General features: G+C 38.8%; 1 protein-coding gene across 1 annotated transcript in view; it reads left to right on the forward strand.

Annotated features, from left to right (window-relative positions):
* The window catches only part of LOC149826588 (pectin acetylesterase 10-like), a 170,858-nt gene that overhangs the window by 6,009 nt on the left and 144,898 nt on the right, over positions 1–19,951 (forward strand). The window contains exon 5 of the mRNA XM_090018894.1: positions 8,611–8,697. Coding sequence (XP_089875020.1) covers positions 8,611–8,697 — 87 coding nt within the window. The remainder of the gene's footprint in view (positions 1–8,610; positions 8,698–19,951) is intronic.

Below are 19,951 nucleotides of genomic sequence, written 5' to 3' on the forward strand. Positions count from 1 at the left end.
AAGGGACAAGAATGTTAATATATATATATATATATATATATATATATATATATATATATATATATATATATATATATATATATATAAAGTCACATAGGTGCGGGTGTGGCGATGCGGCACTTAAAAAAAACTTTGGGTGCAGGGGCGTGGGAGGGTATATATATAAGATTTTTTAAATATATATATATATATATATATATAAAACTTAGGGGGCTCGAGGTACCCCCTATTTTTTTAATGGGGAGGGGAGCTTGAGGTACCCCCCTATTTTTTTTAATGGGGAGGGGGGGTTCGAGGTGCCCCCCTATTTTTCTATTTTTTTAATGGGGGCAGCTCGTGGTACCCCCCCCCCCCCCTATAATTTCTTTTGGGTCCAAAATGGACTCGATTAGAGTTGATCGAGTCCATTTTGGACAGATATGACCCTGGGTGCGGTTGACCTCACCCAGGGTCATTTTGACTGCACCTGGTGCTGCACCCGCGTCGCATCGGCGCAGGTTCCACACCCTATTGGGCGAATCCTTGTGACATATATAGTTTTGTAATCAAGGGTATATCTATCTTTTCACTTGTATTTAGGATAGTGGACTAGGGACTGTTTTGCATTTTTCCTTTTTTATTTTTCTATTTTCTTTATATAAATGACCAAGGGCTCTATGGCCATTAAGCCATAGAGTCATCCCAACTTCAACCCAACGGTCATAAATATGATCGTTGGGGAGGTCCTAACGACTCTATGGGGGCTTCCCCTTAGTCCATTTGTTGTATAAATAGGGGTTGTTAGCCCCTTTCATTGTTATGCTTTTTAAGAACATTTTTATCAATAACAAACATATTATTTTTATGTTTCTTGTTCCTCTTTGTGAGGATTGTGCATAGCCCTTAGTTAGCTCTTTGTATCTTGCCCATTAGTGGCTTTGTATTTGTGTGGTTGTGCACTCTTCATACCTCTTTGTGGCATCTCTCTTGTGCACTTAAGGTTTCATTACATAGTATCAAAGCCCATTGGGTTCTCTTGATCTTGAAGGCTTTGTTCGTGATAATCAAAGATCGTGTGTTTGTGATAAGAGCTTTTTTGCTCCCTCTCCTCTTCTCTCTCTACTTCTCTTATTGTTCGTCATGGAGCATGAATCAAGAGTTGAGCTCTTCTTCAAACTCAATGGATTCAACTACACGATGTTGGCTTCGATAATGGTAAATCACCTCAAAGGCAAGAAACTTTGGGGATTTGTGATGAGCAATACTCCTGAACCATCTTTGAAGCTCACCAAGGTTGCAGGAGTTCAAAACGCTCTTGAAGGAGATGATCGCACTAAGGCTATCCATGAACATCAATTTAAGGTAGAAGATTGGGAAAACAACTATGTTAAGATTTTAGCATGGTTCATGAACAATATTAACATAAAAATATATGCCAACATTGTTAAGTTTAGAAGAGCCAATGAGGCATGGTTCTTTCTTAAGGGTACGTATACCCAAAAAGATCTTGCTAAACAATGTTTTTATCAAGATAAGATTAGAACCACTAAACAAGGGGACATGAATGTCCGTGATTATTTTAATGTTTTGTCTCCTCTTTGGGACAAATTAACACTTCTTGAGGCAAAATGGGTGGCTCCCGAAGATATTGAACTAAGAATAGAACAAATTGAAAAAGAATACTTTTTGCAATTCCTTCATGGTCTAAGACCAAAATTCGAACAAGTGAGGTCCTCTCTTTTTCATAGGACTAAGGCTATGCCTCTTGAAGATGCTCTTGCCGAGGTGTGCCAAGAAGAAACTCATTTTGGCCCTTACTAGGCCGGGCTTAAATGTAAAGGCTTATAGAAGACAAAATAACTATAACAGTGTATATAGGAAACGGTGTTGTTTGTCATTTTTATAATGAACCAAGACATATTAAACCGGTTTGCCCAAAGCTTAAGGAGCTAAAAGGCAAATTCGCTTTCATTGAAGAAACTACATCTAATAAGGAATAATCTAGCAATAACGGAGGAGAAATTAAAGACACTCTTAGTTAAATATCAACAACACTACAATAACTACTTAAATCATCTACTTCGGGGGCCGCCATTGCATCCTCATCTCCTTCAGGTATATGGATTCTTGACTCGGGTGCTTCCTTTCATATGACCCCTCATGAGAATGTTGTTTCCAAAGTATGCACTAATTCTATTTCATCTTATGTCTCAACTGCTAATGAAACCTCTTTAAAAATAAATAATATGAGAACTCTTGATTCAAAATTTATTAAAAAAATTTTGTTCCAAAAATAAGAGTTGTTCCAAGATTGAATTTGAAAAGTATGATCTCCACTCAGGGAACAAAAAGTTTAGGAGACGCAATATTTACTTCATGGATTTTTTGACGCAATATTTAGGAGACGCGATATTTACTTTATTTTGTAACTATGTTCAAGACAAAAGTATTGATACTTGCTATAAGAGACTTGGGCATCCTAGTTTTTCAAATATGTATATCTTTCTTTTTTTGAAAAATATTTATAATGTAAAAGATATATCTTGTAAAGATTGTATTTTTGAAAAAACAAAAGCAATTCTTTTTCCCCAATGGAGCTTCATTTCTACTCGTCCTTTTGAATTAGTGCATTCGGATGTATAGGGTCCCTCACCAGTCATATCGAAGGGAGGTTACTCCTATTATATTATTTTTGTTGATGACATTAGATATATATGGATTTACTTTCAACAACAACAACAACAACAACAACAACAACAACTACTACTACTACGCCTTCATTCCAAAACAATTGGGGTCGGTGATATGAACAAAAAAAGAAAATCATTCTGGGTCTTCCACGTGAATCCTTCTCCTCCAATCATTTCTATCCAATGCCATGTCCTCGGTGAGGTTCAAAGCATTAATATCCTTTCCTATCATCTCCATCCAAGTCTTCTTAGGCCTACCCCGACCTCTTTTAACTAATATATTTTCCCATTTCTCCATCCTTCTAACTGGAGCATCATTAGGCCTTCGCTGAATATGTCCAAACCACCGTAAATGATTCTCTCTCATCTTATTTTCAATGGATGCAACGCCTACCTTCTTACGTATCTCCTCGTTTTGAATCTTATCTTTTATTGTATTTCCATACATCCATCTAAGCATACGCATCTCAACTACACTCATTAGATATATATGGATTTACTTTCTAAACTTTAAATCCGATGTGTTCTCATTTTTTAAAGAATTTCATATGATGATTAAAAAACAATTTCTTAGTAACATATCTACCCTTAGGTCCGATTCTGGAGACGAATATATGTCAAATGATTTTCAAAATTATTTGAAACAACGCAACATTTGTCATAAAAAAAAGTTGCCCTAGAACTCCCCGCCAAAATGGATTGGCGGAAAGAAATCCTAGACATATAATAGAAACCGCTAAGACTCTTCTCATTTCTAGGGATATTCCAAAAAAAATTTGGGCTAAAGTCGTGTTAACTTCAACCTACTTAATAAATAGAATACTTTTATCCTCTTTGCAAAATGTCTCCCCATTTGAAAAACTTTTTAAAATGACTCCCGATTTTAAAAGATTAAGAATTTTTGGGTGTAAGTGTTATGCACTTACTCATAAAAATGATAAACTATCCCCAAAAGCTATTGAGTGTATTTTCTTGGGATATGGGAAAAATAAAAAAAGGGTAGCGTTGTTTTGATCCAAAGAACAATAAACTTTATGTTTCTGAAGATGTTGCCTTCTTAGAAAATGATAATGGATTTGATAATAAAGAAACTAAAGAAGAAATTGACTATACATTTGATGCAGTGAGGGTGTCGGATTCCCTGGGTACTTGGGGGGGGGGGGGTCCATTCAGAGAAAACCACGATCTCAGCGTGTGCAGTGAACATAAGTCGAGATAGAGAATAGACCACCGATTCGGTGGCGTAAACTAAATGCTTGCTTCTCTTTATTCCAATAAGAATCAACTTAATAAAAGAAATCAACTTAATCAACTATAAACGAACCACCAATCCTAGCTTAACAATGGAAAACTATTGAAAGGGAATAACATGGAAAAAAAAATAAGAACAAAAAAAGAGAAAGCTGCGGTTTGTGTCCGATATTCTCCCTACGCACGAAACCCTAGAGGGGTTTTTAAAGACTTTGGCTGGATCCGGTTATCAGGTCCGGCCCCAGACCCGATGCCGCTCCTGTATGTTGCTGGATCTGGAGTTGTCCGACCTGTACTTTCTGCGCTTGCCTGGCAGTGGTACACAACGGAGCCTCCCCTCCATGTCTCGGAACCAATATCGGAATTGGATCCACTGCTTGGATCCGATTCCCAGAGTGCAAATCCAGTCCCCTACATGGGTCACACTGTATGGATCCGGGTCCATCTGGCTCCTTAGAGGGGTTTTTAAAGACTTTGGCTGGATCCGGTTATCAGGTCCGGCCCCAGACCCGATGCCGCTCCTGTATGTTGCTGGATCTGGAGCTGTCCGACCTGTACTCTCTGCGCTTGCCTGGCAGTGGTACACAGCGGAGCCTCCCCTTTATGTCTCGGAACCAATATCGGAATTGGATCCACTGCTTGGATCTGATTCCCAGAGTGCAAATCCAGTCCCCTACGTGGGTCACGCTGTATGGATCCGGGTCCATCCGGCTCTACATCAACATTTCTATTTGATCTCTTACCAAGACTTGATGAATCTAATCAACTTGGCTCTAATGCTGTTTTGGATCTTTGTTTGAATCATGCTTCTAGTAATGAACATCCGGTTTTTGATGAAGTATGTCACCAAAATGAAATTAAAATATGCATGTTTATACCCGGGCATAGACAAAGTGATCAACCATGTGCTCTTGACATGTTTACTCAAAATATACCCTTAGCGGACTCCCAACTTTGGAGATCTAATAGAATATCTAATGCTCTTAGTAGATTTGTATCTTATGATTTTTTTTCTCCCAACTTTAGAGCATGTTTAATAACTCTTCATTCTTATTATGAAATGTCCCATTATAAAGATGCCAAAAAATATCCATATTGGATTGAAGCTATGTCACATGGGTGCGGGTGCGACACGGGTGCGGCACAATTTTAAAATTTTTGGACACGGGGACTCGGCAAAAAAAAAAAAATATATATATATATAAAATTTTATTTTATTTTTAAAATGCCACAGGTGTCTGTGCAGTCACAGACTGTGACTGTGCACAGGCACAGCACTGTGCACAGTGCACAGTCACAGACTGTGCACAGTCTGTGACTGTGCACACTGCACAGTCACAGTGCCTTTTTTATATATATTTTTTTAAATAAAAAATATAAAAAATTAGTTTTTTAGGGACATTTTTGGACTCGGTCAAAGTTGACCGAGTCCAAAATGTGGACGGACTCGGCCTGGACTCGTTGACCGAGTTCGACTCGGCGTTGACCGAGTCCGGGCCGAGTCCGAAGCCGCACCCGAGTCCGCACCCGTGTCGGGGCGTGTCGACTCGGGTGCGGCACCTCCTTAGCCGAGTCCGTGTGACATAGGATTGAAGCAATAAAAATGGCGCTTGATGCCCTTAAGAAAGCCAACACTTGGGAAATAGTTGATCTTCCTCTAGGTAAGATGTAATAACCTATTTTAGACACTAGGATGAAATTATTTAGTGGCTAATAATCCTATTTTAGACAAAATTTTGATTTTAAAGTTGGTATTCTATTAAATTAAAATATTTTTTTAAAGATAACTTTTATGAATAAAATACCCTTTTTGCAAAATTATTCTGAGAACCATTAAAATGTAACTTGTTAAGTTCGAAACACCACAAAAATGCCTAAATGGTTTTGTGACTCCTTAAAACGATTAAATTGAATATTTTAAAAATATTTTATTTACAACAATGATTAAAATGATCATTTTACCCTTCTTTGTCAGAAAGATAAAATTAAAGTATACAACACACACAATTGACAACAGATAAAAACATATTTTTAACTCGAAATAAAGCAATTCTTTTATTTATTTTCTCTTAAAAATTTACAGATTTTACACCAAGCCCAGACTCAATTATCACATTCTAATATCGAGCATTCTACCTATATTCCTATAACACTTAGCCAAATTTCAGAAATCTCTAAATTTAACTAAGTATAAAAATACACGATATTACTGAAGCTAATCTAACTAAAGCTACTCTAACTGCAATTTATCTTATTAACAAAATGCCATCTTCTTCCTTAACAAATGTATCTCTTATTGAAAACTTTTCAAACAAATACTAGATTACTCTAGGTTAAGGGTTTTGGATGCAAGTGTTTTGTTTTTTCTGACAAAGATGACAAACTCTCCCCTCGTGCTATTCCTTGTGTTTTTCTAGGATATGCAAATTATTTAAAAGGTTACAGATGTTTTGATTTTAAAACTAAAAAGTTACGTGTCAAGGAATGTATCTTTTTTGGAAAAGGAAAGTTTTTTTGAAACTGAGAAAACTAAGGAAATAAATGAGTTAGTTTTTGTTGGATTTAGTTCCAAAGATTGATGAGTGTGATATTGATGAAAACCAAGAAGTTAAAAATGATATGATAAGTGAAGAATCATCCCATAATGATCAAGATTGTATTCAATACTCTAGGCGTGATAATTTAGAACATCCATGTGCTCTCAAAAAATATATCAGTAATGAAAATCAGGAAGAGATACAAACAAGGTCATCTAGAGTGTCAAAAATCCCTGAAAAAATTGTATCCTATGAGTCTTTTTCACCTAAGTATCAAGTCTACATTGCATTAATATATTTCTACATGGAACCTTCCAAACTATATTAAAGCAAAGGAACATCTTGAGTGGGCAAAAGCTATGATAGTGGAATTAAATGCCTTAGAAAAGGCAAATACTTGGACTATTCAAGACATTCCACCAGGCAAAAAGCCTATATGTTGTCGATGGGTGTATAAAGTCAAAACCAAGAGTGATGAAACTCTTGAAAGGTATAAAGCCAAATTAGTTGTCAAGGGATATTCCCAAGAGTATGTAATAGACTATGAGGAAACTTTTGCTCCAGTTGCTAGAATGACCATAGTTAGGACCTTAGTAGCTCTTGCCTCTATAAAGAAATGTCCTATATATCAAATGGATGTCAAAAATACATTTCTCAATGGAAGCTTGGCTGAAGAAGCTTATATGAAAACGCCACCTAGCAATGTTATTTCTAAAAGAAAAACTCTTCGTTTAGATAAGGCCTTGTATGGCCTTAAATACGCACCAAAGGCTTGGTATGACAAGGTTAGTCAAGTTATGCTTGAATTTGGTTTTCAATCTTATCTGACTGATATAACTTTGTTTGTTAAGATTTCTGATGCAGATATTATTATCCTTCTCTACGTGACCGATATGATCATCACTGGAAGTGATAAATAGGGAGTTGAAAATGTTAAAAGGTTTCTCAAAACACATTTTGAAATGACTGATTTGAGTTTTTTAAATTTTTTTCTTGGTATAGAAGTTGCTTATTCTTCTAGAGGTTATTTGTTGACTCAATCTAAGTTTGTTTTAGATATTGTTGACAGGTCTAGTATTTTATATGAGAAGAAGGTTGACACTCCTAAAGTTGTCAATGTCAAAATAAAGATTGATGATGAAGAATCACTTGAAAATCCAACACTTTATAGACAGCTTGTTGGGACACTGTCATATCTCTCAATTACGAGACCTGACATTGCCCATGCAGTTCACACATCAAGCCAATATCAGCATGTTCCTACCACTATTCATATGGGAGATGTTTTGCGTATTATTAGATATATTAAAACTTCTGGTTTTCGAGGACTTTTCTTGTCTGCTTCTTCCTCCATAAAAAATAAAATAAAAGATTACAAAACAGTCCCTAGTGGACTGATCTAATTACATAGGATAAAAAGACAAAAATACCCCTAAGGGTTGTGGCAGTTTAAAAACATATACATATATATTTTAATATATATGTATATATTAACAAATATATAAATACATTTAACAGACACATACAAAGAATAATATATTTTCGGAGAATAGTTTTATTAAGCATTTTCATTAAAAATTAAGGAAATAAATGCAAATAACTATGTTAAACTGGAAGTTCGCAATAAATAGTGTGTTCTAGCCATGTGCATAATGTGCGGTTTTAAATGGGAATTCAACTACATGAAAACTTATTCACATTATCTCCATATGTCCATCAATGAAAATTTAGTGCAATAAATGATAAGGATTCTTGTCAATGTCAGGGATGCATATCTGTTATTTTAATTGTGACTTGCTTTTATTTGTCCACAGTCCAGTATATCATTTGAAATTGCCAGCATGGCGATATAGGGAAGACTTATTTATGGTATCCTAAAGGATTTTATTAGTAGGATATTGTAGATTAATGGCAGCACATAAATAATTTCTGTTTTTAATGGTGTATCAAAGAGATCATGTGTTATGAGTTGCAGTATCTTGTGTAGCAGTGTGCTACATGTTTAACTTTTCAGTTTGAATATTTTTGAAGTGCTGATGAGAGGCTTCCTCACAACTCTGTTCTTTTGATCCTGTACTCTTGATATGGTTTTTTCTATTTTGATATGATCTAGTTGTGCTGCTTTGACACTTAATGTTACTCAAACTTATCAGGTTTCAAATCTTTTTTTCCGTGGACAACGCATCTGGTTGGCTGCAATGGAGGATTTAATGTTGAAAGGCATGCGTCATGCCAAGCAGGTCATTACTTGATTTAGTATTGTTCTGGTGGATCATAAGGGTTGCACATGTACACTTCTACATCTAACTTTTGCTGGAAAGAAAAAGAAAAAAAAACTGTCTGCAATTCATGTCAAGGGGATTGGCAAGCCAATGCTTAGGTCATGTCTTCTAAAAAGACAAAATGTGAGGTAAATGTAGTTAAAAATTGATAGAGAGAACTAATTGCATGCCAGTAATACAGTTAGACCAACAAATCTTTAAAGCATATGATTTCATAAGAACACCTTACTCTTAGCAGTGATTATACTGTCCAACGGAGCTAATACATATCAACACTTGCTAGCTGCTATATTGATAAATCAAATCGAACATGGCTAACTGAAGTTTAATGGAAGTGTTACAAGAGTCCATGTACATGTCTTCTAACACTCTCCTTCAAGCTGTGGATGGTTTGCAAACATGTACAGCTTGGTCTTCAAAGATCAATATCCATGTGTGGACAATAGTCTAGTAAACAAATCTGACACTTAATCTTTACCAAAAATGAAATTGGTTTCAAGCTCTTGATCTTCAATCTTTTCTTGCACGAAATGTTAGTCCAACTTGAGATGCTTGGTTTTATTGTGATGGACAGGATTAACTGAAATTGCCGTGGCACTGTTATTACCAAAATAAATCTATAAGTAATAGTTAAATCCAATAAATCTCAGCTGTCATAGTAGCCATCGCCCTATACTCTGGTTTAGTGCTGGACCTAGTCATGGTTCTCGCTTTTTGCTGCTCCATGAAATCAAATGTTGCCCAAAAATACATAAAATCTGTAGCAGAACAACTAAATCATTGGGTCACCTACCGAATCTGCATCTGAATATGCAATAATACACAATGGAATGATTGATGCTGTAGGAGGCGTATAAATCAACCCATCATTCATTGTGGCTCTTTTGTATCTGAATATTCTTTTACAGATTTAAGATGACTTTGTCTAGATTCATGCATGAACTGACACCGAATCAACAACAAACACTAATTCTGGCCATGTGAATGAAAGATTTTGCATTGCTCATACCGTGATTCTATGTTTCTCTGGCGAAGAGATCAATTTACTGTCCTCATCAATGAGATACTTATTCATTACATCAGGAGTTATAACCAGGGTTACCGGAAGCGCCTATAGGAGTGGGGAAGCGCGCTTCACCTCAATGCGCTTCGAAAGTGCAAAACGCAATGCTTCCGAAACGTGTGGGGAAGTGCAAGTTTTAAATGGGAAGCGAGCTTCTTCCCCTTTAGGGGAGAGAGATTCCAATTTTAGCCCTTAAAAATATAAATTTTACCAAAAAAATAAATAAATACCTTTTTTTTTTTCCTTTGTTCTTTTTTTTCTGTTTTTTCGTCCTATTTTTCCTTCTTTTTTTCCTTTTTTTCTTCTTCTTGTTTTTCCTTCTTCTTCCTATTTTTTTCTTCTTATTCATGTTTCTCTCTCTCAGTCTTCAGGTTTTTGCTATAGTTTATGTTTTTCAGTTATATATATATATAACTGATAATCTTGTGTTTCAGTTATTTTATATATTTTGTATTTTAGTTATTATAATATTATATTATATATATTCTGTGTTTGTGTTTCTTTTTTATATGCATTTCTGTATGTGTGTAATTCATATAAGAGCTGTTTGACTATTTCTGAGTTATATTTCTGGTTGTCTGTTTCTGAGTTATAGTTTTGGTTGACTGTTTTCGAGTTGTATAACTTATATTTTTGGTTGACTGTTTCTGAGTTATATAAAATAAATCTTATATTTTGGTAAATTAGAAAAAATATAATTACATTTTTGCTTCCCTTTCGATTCCTATTCGCTTCTCACTCGAATCCTAGGCCGTTTCCTTCTTCGTTTCCTCTTCAAATACTGGTTCGCTTCCCTTCTCGCTTTCGAGACAATTCCTGGTTGACTTCTAAGTCATCCCATGCTTTTGCTTTATCAAATTTTAGTAGTACCTCGATTCCCGCTTTCGCTTCCGCTCCCTTGACTCACAACTCTGGTCATAACTAGTTTGTATTTTGTCATTCCAAACTTTTAAAGCAAATTAGATGCATACTTTTGATGTGTCAGGAGTAAGTAATTTTCCTTTTTTGTCAACCCATTAAAATATTGTAATTAACCAAGTGCCTTCATTTGAAACTTTTCATGTAAGTGATATTTAATCCCACTGTCTACACTGTAATGAAATGAAGACCTTCAACAAAAGCACAAATGCTCAACAAGTGTCTATTAAAGACACATTAACCAAAACCCATAAAAGGGCAAAAATGAGAAGGCTCAAGAGTAAAAAATAATAATCGTTATTTCAATCACATAAAATGCTTAAAAAACATTGATACAAAGAAAGAGGAGTTACCCCTATTTATACACGTTAGAGAGAGGAAGAGAGAGGCCTTTAATGGACTCAAAGAGAGTAGTTAGAGCTAGTCCAACGACTCTATTTGTAGCCGTTGGACTAGCTCTAATGACTCTTTAAACTAGTCAATAACAAATTTGTAACGACTCCAACTCATGCCCGTTGAAAAGTATTTTTTTTTAAACAAATGCATAAACAATCCCAAAGACCCAGGGTCTTATAGTCGTAACCACATCCCCAACCACAAGGGATCTTACACTGCCATCAACGAAACCAAAACAACTTTATTCATTAAAACCATAATGTCTAGGAACAATGAAAACAAGTCCAACAGTGGAGTCTTTCTGTCCAAAGTAAAAACTGTCAAACAATCGTGTAACCCTCGTAACTCTCCGAAGCAGCAGGTCCCATTAATAGGTCGCATAGTATGTGAAAAACATAAAAAGTAAGATGCCGAAATCATAGATCTTGCATACAAATTCCTCTAATAATTCAAATAACTAAAAAAACATAAATTTGATTCAACCAACATTTTAGAGGAAATATAACACTAGCACTGTAAAACTCAGTTTTTCAAAGAGAAAAAAAATTGGACTCGGGTTGGATTTGGATTTGACCCGAATCTCCCTCCTCTCTTGCTTATAAATAAGCATGCGGGGAAGGGTTCCTCTTACACAGAAGAGGAAACCCCTCCCTCGCTCTCTTCTCTCTCCTCACTGTTCTCTCCGCCCCCCCCCCCCCCCCCCCCGACTTTCTCTCTCCCCTCGCTCGACTTAACCCCCCCCGCATGGTAGACCCTCACCGGAGCCCACCCAACGTTGGCGACCGTAACCTGTAGCTACGCGCCTCCATCCTTGCACTCTCTCTCTTCTCTCTGCCTCTTTGCTATCTCTGTCCCCCTGGGTGGCGCCAACTCTCCTGCCTCCCCCTCGTCTCCCCTTTTTCGGTCGGCATACCAGAGCCACCATTGTGGGTGGCTCTGGATTTGCCAGGAGGGAGGGTGCCGAGCACCCCCCTTCTCTCAGCTCTCCTTCTCGATTGACAGGGGAGGGGCGCAATGCCTCTCTCTCTCTCTCTCTCTTTCGCAGTTTTCGGCCGACAGGAGGGTGCTGTCATTGCCTGTTTTCCGGCAGGGGACAACACTCCCTATCACCCATGCTCTCTCTTCCTCCCTCTAATAACGACAGAGGTGAGGGCACCTCTACCCTCCCCCCCTCTGTGTGTGTGTGTGTAGGGTTCGCAGGGGACGAGCGATGCCCTCTTCCCTGCTCCCTCTCTCTCTCTCTCAGTTTCGCAGGGGAGGGGCGCTGCCCCCTTCCCTACTCTCTCGTCTCTCTAGGTGTCTTTGCAGGGGTGGGGCGCTGCACCCTCCCTGTTCTCTCTCACATTTCCGCAGGGGAGGGGCGCCGCCCCTCCCTGCTCTCACCTCTCTATGTGTGGATGGGGCCGGAGTCGGCCAGACTACCGAGCCCACCCCACTCACTGTTCCAACAGGTCGGCGGGCAGGGGCATGACCTTGCCCCCTTCCTTTTCCCTCCAGCAGGCCGTCGGGCAGGGGGCGACCCCTGCTCCCTCCCTCTTAATGTGGGGCTGGCAGGGCAAGGCACGACCCCTGCCCTCCTCCCTCTCGCTGTCAGTTTGTCGGGCAGGGGCGCAACCCTGCCCTTCCCTTCTCTTCAGATTCGGCCCCTCGGACGGGTCAACACCTCATTTCTGTTAAAGAAACACTTTTTGTCATTTACGTAGTACGTGCACCCCATCAGTGCAACAGACTCTATGCGCGCACCAAGGCACGATCCACCCATCACCTACGCCCAGAAATGTTAGCTTAGCCGACATTCTCCGAGGTAGGGGAAAGTTGTACAATGGACAATAAAGGAAAAATCTTAAAACTTGTGAATTAAACAATATATATATATATATATATATATATATATATATATATATATATTACACATTTAATTTAAAGACGAAATTTTGTGATCCTTGTACTCTTTCCTTTATATCATTTACTTTGTCGTCACGCTATCACGTGCACAGGCTATTACTTGCGCATTTAATTTAAGAACGCAGTTTTGCGATCCTTATCCTCTTTCCTTTATGTCATTTACTGTAACGACCTCAATCTATACCCTTTAAAAATGAGGAATATTTTTTTTCAATGCGGAAACCTTCCCAGAGATCCGGGGTCCTCAAAGTTCCAATTTCCATTGGATAGCCCAACCACCACAAATGAAGTTGCAATCATCATCCATAAGAACCAACTAAAACTCTTTTATTAATGAACCAATAAGAGTCTCACTCACAACTCAAAAGTGAAGTAACAACTGTGGAAAGTAAAAAGAACTAAAAGAAGCAAAAATAAAGCCACTCTGTCCCCTGCTGAAACTGACAAGCGCAAGTATGACTCTCATCCATCTCCAGTAGCCAGTCCAGCCTCACTGTTCACCATGTCCTGTGAAAAACCAACAAAGTAGGGTGTCAGAACCGAAATTCTGAGCACATCTACTTCTAAAGAAACCAGGTGAGACAGAGAACATGAATAAGATTTCATGCAATGATTTGAGTGAGTGTAGATATAAAATTTGCAGCATTCAAATATCCATACCTACCAACAATTACATATGCTCACCAGTCAAGAACAATAAAGCAGTACCATATATCAAGAACTAAATAACCAAACCCTGCAGCATGATTTCAATAAGTAAATCCTATACTACCACCAAATCATGTCATGATATAGAGAATGATTCAAACATGCATGATCTAATGCATAACAGGAAAATGCATGACTATGTACAATGCATGATTTCTTCTGTTATCTTTCATTTAAGTTCCATCTTTCCATATGCATGTCCTATTAAATGCACACAACTTTAAGTTCCTCTTTTTAATTACTGTGGCCCGCGGATACACCAAACATGTACAATCCCCGATGTCAAGTAGGTTCCCAGGGTAGCTTAACACACAATTTATATTTTATTACTGTGTTCCAATTTAGCACTTGACCGAATCACCTTCGGAACATTAGACCTCCACATCTAATGTCGGGGATACAAGGGACACCCTACGCCCACAAGTGCCACTTCCTTGGTACCATAAACAACAGCTGTGTTAAACACACCACTCTCGGGTAAAGTGGCGGACTTTCCTAAAACCGTGGCCAGGAGAAAGAACCTCAATATCGGGTTCAGGGGACCAAATTACAGCACACGGAGTTTTTGTATCCTCACAGTCTCCCCAGGACCGGATATCTAAGATTCTCATGCTCCAGATGAGATATCCCCAAATGTATATTACACTGTTGTTGTTCATTATATTTATTAAAGTTTATTCTTTAAGTTTGCAACACCATATGCAAAAGTAAAGTGAAGACCCGCATCCTCCCTTGCGGGGACCCATTCGGGACTCCAGCCCTTATAAACCACTAGAACAGTGTAGTAAAGTGCAAAACCATCTTATGTGGTTCAATTGATGCAGTAAAAAAAACATATGTGAAAGCAAACCAAACCCACGGCTCTCCAGGCCGGTGATGCTCCATTTAGGCCATCGATGCATCACATAATAAAACCAAATTAGTGTTTCATTCATAACACTAAGCCAAAATGCCAAAAGCATGTGCACTCATGCAATCGTAATCCCACTATATGCATGTCGTTTATTAAATAGATGCATTTTCTCTACGTGTGTGTCACCTACATCACATACGGATATTAATCAAAGTATGTCCTCTTTGAGTGTGTGAGTGCACAATTCAAGTATTCTTACCCAAGAAAAATTATCAATAACTGGATCATGCTCACATTCATGAGTACTATAATCATAACAATAACAGTTACATAACCTTCTTAGAAATAACATTCCAACCTGTTCTTGACACATAGATAGGTGTATGTAGATTTCAAGGTTTTCCTTTATTAATATCAAAACATATTTTCATTAAACCTGATTCATATCTGTCAATTAAAATCATAATTAACCATGGCAACCAATATACCAGCCTTTAAATCTCTCATAGAATTCTGAACAAGAATAAAATGTTCAGCTAAAGACATCAAGGCAAGTCACAGTATGTATTAAATTCAGTTTTATGTGTTCGTCCTTCTTGAACAGGGTATGATGACCCCATATTTTACATGACTGAAATTTCAAATATGACTCAATAATCCACATTGCATATTACAAATATGTGCTTAAGCCACACTCAAGAACCAGCTTGAGATACTTTTAAGCAGCTCGTGATTCAAATGATAATCTATTTAACCAAAACAACTATATCAAGCGATAGGATATTAGGTTGATGTGCAACATTCTGTCAATGTGAAAGTTAAAAGTAAAGTGAAGAAATTTCAACTTCTATCAATAGACCGCCTAAAGAAAAACACAATTGAACCCATTCAAGATTCTGTTAATGAACAACCTGAAATATCAGTGCGGATGACCAATACTTCTGTAAATGGATAACTTGGAACACATTAATGAAAACAATAATAAGATCTTGCAATAAACCAAAAATTCAGTGAACTAATAATAACAAATGTGCCCAATTTACATGTTATACCGAATATGAATGGGGGACTGTACAAAAGAGTGGAGGTCGGCTATGTATACCTGATAATTCTATCCTCCTATTTGGCACATCACAGCATGAAATTGCAGGACAAAATTTGAAATAGATTTCTGAGGCTTGATAACCCAAATCGAAACAGCAAAAGCAAAAGCAAAAGCAAATCAAACACAAATATTTCAACAGGAGCACAAGACTAGGTTGGGCTCATTAATTTGCAAATTTTTTTTTTCTTCTAAAAGAAGGGATCGGGCCATGGAGCTATAAATATGGAAACTGTGCACTCATGCTTAATGAAGAAAATCCTGTGTACTGAGAAAATCATCCACAAAACTCTTAGGAAATAAGACTTAAAATCACCTAGTGAAAATCCCCAATTCATCTTAATGCCTAAACTAAAGTGTAAATGAAGCTATTTCATTTATTCAACTAAACAGTATCAATGACTTTCAACACAAGAATATTTCAACATCATCACAGGAACTATCTTCTTAGGATTGAATGACTAACAACCCTTTGAACAAAAGTTTATCAGCCTCATCATAACGATATCAAAGTCGATAATGCCATAGCTTCTCTTGAGCCACCCCTTTTTCCAGAAATCCAACAAAAACAACGGAAAACACCCCTCATCTGGAAAGATCCGAAACCCCCAAATCATAGATTTGGGGTTTTAGGTTTAGGGTTGACATAAACCCCAAATCCTACCCTCAAACCCCCACATGGAATCGAACCCATGTTCGATCCCTCACCTCGATTCCAAGAAGACCCGTACCTTTTGAAGAATTTTCCGACGATCGGAGGCTGTCGTCACTGCAAGAGAAGGGTCGACTGAGCTTCGTTAGCGCTGCCGCGTGGAGGTGATGCAAGCTGGTGTCGCCCCCCTTTACTGGAGTGGAGAAGGGTGCTCGATGGAGGGCTTCGATGGCAGCAGGTAGACTCGACTGCTGTTTGCCGCAGGTTTTCCGGCGTGCCCTATTTCTACGATGCGCACACAGGCAGAGAGAGAGAGAGAGACGTGGGGAGAGCTCAAGAGAAGAGGGCAAAGCCCTCTCTCTACTCCTTTTATCGGCTAACCTCCTCCCCTCTTGCCGAGAGGTGCAGGGTCGGTTACGCCCTGCGTAACCCACTATGCCCCTCCTTCGCCCCCCTTTCTGTTTTCGGTTTCTGTTTCCAGTTTTATCGGGCAACCCTTATCGGGTTGCCCTTTTTTTTCTTTAAAAGGCTGTACAGGGTGCGGCTCGGGTCCGGACCCGAGACCCGTAACCCGACCCCAACGAGATGGATCCACAAGTTGGATCCCAATGGATCCAACTGTGGATCCTCGAATTAATAAAAATAAATAAATTTTATAATTAAAATTTTATCTATTTATTATTATTAATGTTATTAAATCATGTTTGATATCATGTATTCCTAATTACCCCTTTATGGGTCCTAGATCCGAAATGTGGATCTAGGCCCAATTTGCATATTTTAAAATATTTTGTAACAAAAATTTTCGGGTTTTACATCCCTACCCACTTAAAAGAATTTCGTCCGCGAAATTAGAATGTACTAAAATCAATTATCACACGAGCCTAATGATTAACAACTAAGAGATACCTTAGACCAGATCAGTCTGATCGTCCTGAGTAGAAGTCGTAACGGCATAAACCCTCCCGTTAGTCCTCCGCTGACCTTGTTGCGACTGAGGTATCTGCAGTGCCTGCTGTGGTGGTGGTTGTTGTTCTTCCTGAGCCACTGACTTGTTCAAACAAAAAGGAGCAATATGCCTGGCTGTCGACACTGATAGCAATTTTCCCTGAACAACGGACAAAAACCTAGTGGATGGTTCTTGTCGCACTTACGACATGTTGGCGGGACCTTTCCTTGTTGTTGCCCATTATAGGTCCGGTGCTTCTTGCCACTCTGAGTTTTTCCGCCTGTAGGTGGGTCCCTCCTCTTTTCGCCTGAAGCATCCCTCCATTGATGTCTCCCTTTTCCGATACATTCTTAAACCTCTCTCAGTCCTTGGTTAGAACAGTATAGCTGACTCGATCGCATCGGCCAAAGTAGGAGGCCGACCTGACAGGGCGCGAGTCCGTAACCCGTCTTTGAGTCCGTGCACATACTTTGCCACCCTCGCTTTCTCATTCTTGAAGAGGGTCAGACAGTACCTCTTGAGATTCCGAAACTTGGTTGTGTAATCTACCAGACTCATGGTTCCTTGAGTCAAATCAAGGAACTCACGTTGCATCTGTTCCTCGGCGTACGCGGGAAAATACGTGTCCAGAAACTCCTCTTTGAACATCTCCCAGGGGATCTCGTCCCAATCGGCGAACTTCACCCTTTGCAGGGTGTCCCACCACTTCTTGGCATCACCCTTCAGACGGTACGTGACAAACGGTGTCTTTCTGTCCTCAGGGACAGGTAAGACGTCAAACGCTCTTTCGATCTCCTCGACCTAGCTCTCGGCTGCCTTTGGGTCGGCCTTCCCTGAAAAGGTAGGCGGGTCCAACTTCAGAAACCTTTCGAAGGAAACGCCACCCGCGTTTGGAACAATATCGACAGGAGGATCACGAGCTGCTGCTTGTGTGGCTGCCTGCGTAGCCTGTGTCGCCTGTATAGCCTGAGCTGCTTGCACCGCCTGTGCTGTCTGTGTTGCCTGAGCCGTTATGGTCTCGGTCAGGGTATGAATGGCTTCCATCATAAAATCCCTTTGTTCCTGCCAGTTCACGGGAGCAACATTATAGGACGAAGCACCTCTGCAGGTATAATGCGACATATACAACGCACATCCTTTTCAGAAATTAGACTCTTACTTATCCTACCCCCTTAGGGTTGATCACGGACAATAATCGTTCACGTAATCACACCAAGACTTATTAAACTATATTTGCAATCACTCACACAGAATTCACATAATTTATGTAAAAGTATTAAATAGTCATACTAGTGAAGAAGACTGCTCTGGAGGACGAGTCACACTTGTCGAAGCTTCAGGACAGGGCTCATATACCAAAAAAAAAATTTAATACTCAAAAGATGATTAAATTGCAAGTCTTTGTGGTGGGCTTTGATACCAAACCTGTAACGACCCCAATCCATAACCTTTAAAAATGCGGAACATTTTTTTTTCAATGCGGAAACCTTCCCAGAGATCCGGGGTCCTCACAGTTCCAATTTCCATTGGATAGCCCAACCACCACAAATGAAGTTGCAATCATCATCCATAAGAACCAACTAAAACTCTTTTATTAATGAACCAATAAGAGTCTCACTCACAACTCAAAAGTGAAGTAACAACTGTGGAAAGTAAAAAGAACTAAAAGAAGCAAAAATAAAGCCACTCTGTCCCCTGCTGAAACTGACAAGCGCAAGTATGACTCTCATCCATCTCCAGTAGCCAGTCCAGCCTCACTGTTCACCATGTCCTGTGAAAAACCAACAAAGTAGGGTGTCAGAACCGAAATTCTGAGCACATCTACTTCTAAAGAAACCAGGTGAGACAAAGAACATGAATAAGATTTCATGCAATGATTTGAGTGAGTGTAGATATAAAATTTGCAGCATTCAAATATCCATACCTACCAACAATTACATATGCTCACCAGTCAAGAACAATAAAGCAGTACCATATATCAAGAACTAAATAACCAAACCCTGCAGCATGATTTCAATAAGTAAATCCTATACTACCACTAAATCATGTCATGATATAAAGAATGATTCAAACATGCATGATCTAATGCATAACAGGAAAATACATGACTATGTACAATGCATGATTTCTTCTGTTATCTTTTATTTAAGTTCCATCTTTCCATATGCATGCCCTATTAAATGCACACAACTTTAAGTTCCTCTTTTTAATTACTGTGGCCCGCGGATACACCAAACATGTACAATCCCTGATGTCAAGTAGGTTCCCAGGGTAGTTTAACACACAATTTATATTTTATTACTGGGTTCCAACTTAGCTTTTGACCAAATCACTTTCGGAACATTAGACCTCCACATCTAATGTCGGGGACACAAGGGACACCCTACGCCCACAAGTGCCACTTCCTTGGTACCATAAACAACAGCTGTGTTAAACACACCACTCCCGGGTAAAGTGGCGGACTCTCCCTAAAACCGTGGTCAGGAGAAAAAACCTCAATATCGGGTTCAGGGGACCAAATTACAGCACACAGAGTTTTTGTATCCTCATAGTCTCCCCAAGACCGGATATTTAAGATTCTCATACTCTAGATGAGATATCCCAAAATGTATATTACACTGTTCTTGTTCATTATATTTTATTAAACTTTATTCTTTAAGTTTGCA

The sequence above is a fragment of the Nuphar pumila genome, chromosome 10, assembly GCF_984573655.1.
Source record: "Nuphar pumila chromosome 10, dmNupPumi1.hap1.1, whole genome shotgun sequence".
NCBI classification, from domain to species: domain Eukaryota; kingdom Viridiplantae; phylum Streptophyta; class Magnoliopsida; order Nymphaeales; family Nymphaeaceae; genus Nuphar; species Nuphar pumila.